Genomic DNA, 756 nt, shown 5'->3' on the forward strand with positions numbered 1-756 from the left:
AACATGGTTAAGGGGTAGCGGGTGGAGGACATGGTTAAGGGGGAGCTGTTGGAGGACATGGTTAAGGGGTAGCTGTTGGGGAACATGGTTAAGGGGGAGCTGTTGGAGAACATGGTTAAGGGGTAGCGGGTGGAGGACATGGTTAAGGGGGAGCTGTTGGAGGACATGGTTAAGGGGGAGCTGTTGGAGGACATGGTTAAGGGGTAGCTGTTGGAGAACATGGTTAAGGGGGAGCTGGTGGAGAACATGGTTAAGGGGAAGCGGGTGGAGGACATGGTTAAGGGGGAGCTGTTGGAGGACATGGTTAAGGGGGAGCTGTAGGAGGACATGGTTAAGGGGGAGCTGTTGGAGAACATGGTTAAGGGGGAGTTGGTGGAGGACATGGTTAAGGGGGAGCTGTTGGAGAACATGGTTAAGGGGGAGTTGGTGGAGAACATGGTTAAGGGGGAGTTGGTGGAGAACATGGTTAAGGGGGAGTTGGTGGAGAACATGGTTAAGGGGGAGTTGGTGGAGAACATGGTTAAGGGGGAGTTGGTGGAGAACATGGTTAAGGGGGAGTTGGTGGAGAACATGGTTAAGGGGGAGTTGGTGGAGAACATGGTTAAGGGGGAGTTGGTGGAGAACATGGTTAAGGGGGAGTTGGTGGAGAACATGGTTAAGGGGGAGTTGGTGGAGAACATGGTTAAGGGGGAGTTGGTGGAGAACATGGTTAAGGGGGAGTTGGTGGAGAACATGGTTAAGGGGGTGTACGTGTAG

General features: G+C 53.3%; 1 protein-coding gene across 1 annotated transcript; it reads left to right on the forward strand.

Annotated features, from left to right (window-relative positions):
• Positions 1 to 354: 354 nt before the first annotated feature.
• On the forward strand, positions 355 to 756 carry LOC138354717 (uncharacterized glycosyltransferase RBE_0706-like). Its single transcript, XM_069309159.1, has one exon. It carries the CDS (start codon positions 355 to 357, stop codon positions 754 to 756), a length of 402 nt encoding a protein of 133 aa, XP_069165260.1.

The sequence above is a fragment of the Procambarus clarkii genome, chromosome 6 (genome assembly GCF_040958095.1).
Source record: "Procambarus clarkii isolate CNS0578487 chromosome 6, FALCON_Pclarkii_2.0, whole genome shotgun sequence".
In the NCBI taxonomy this organism is placed as follows: domain Eukaryota; kingdom Metazoa; phylum Arthropoda; class Malacostraca; order Decapoda; family Cambaridae; genus Procambarus; species Procambarus clarkii.

Bases quoted from the DNA above. Each gene is read 5' to 3' on its own strand.
- LOC138354717 (XM_069309159.1), top strand. From the start codon at position 355: ATGGTTAAGGGGGAGTTGGTGGAGGACATGGTTAAGGGGGAGCTGTTG.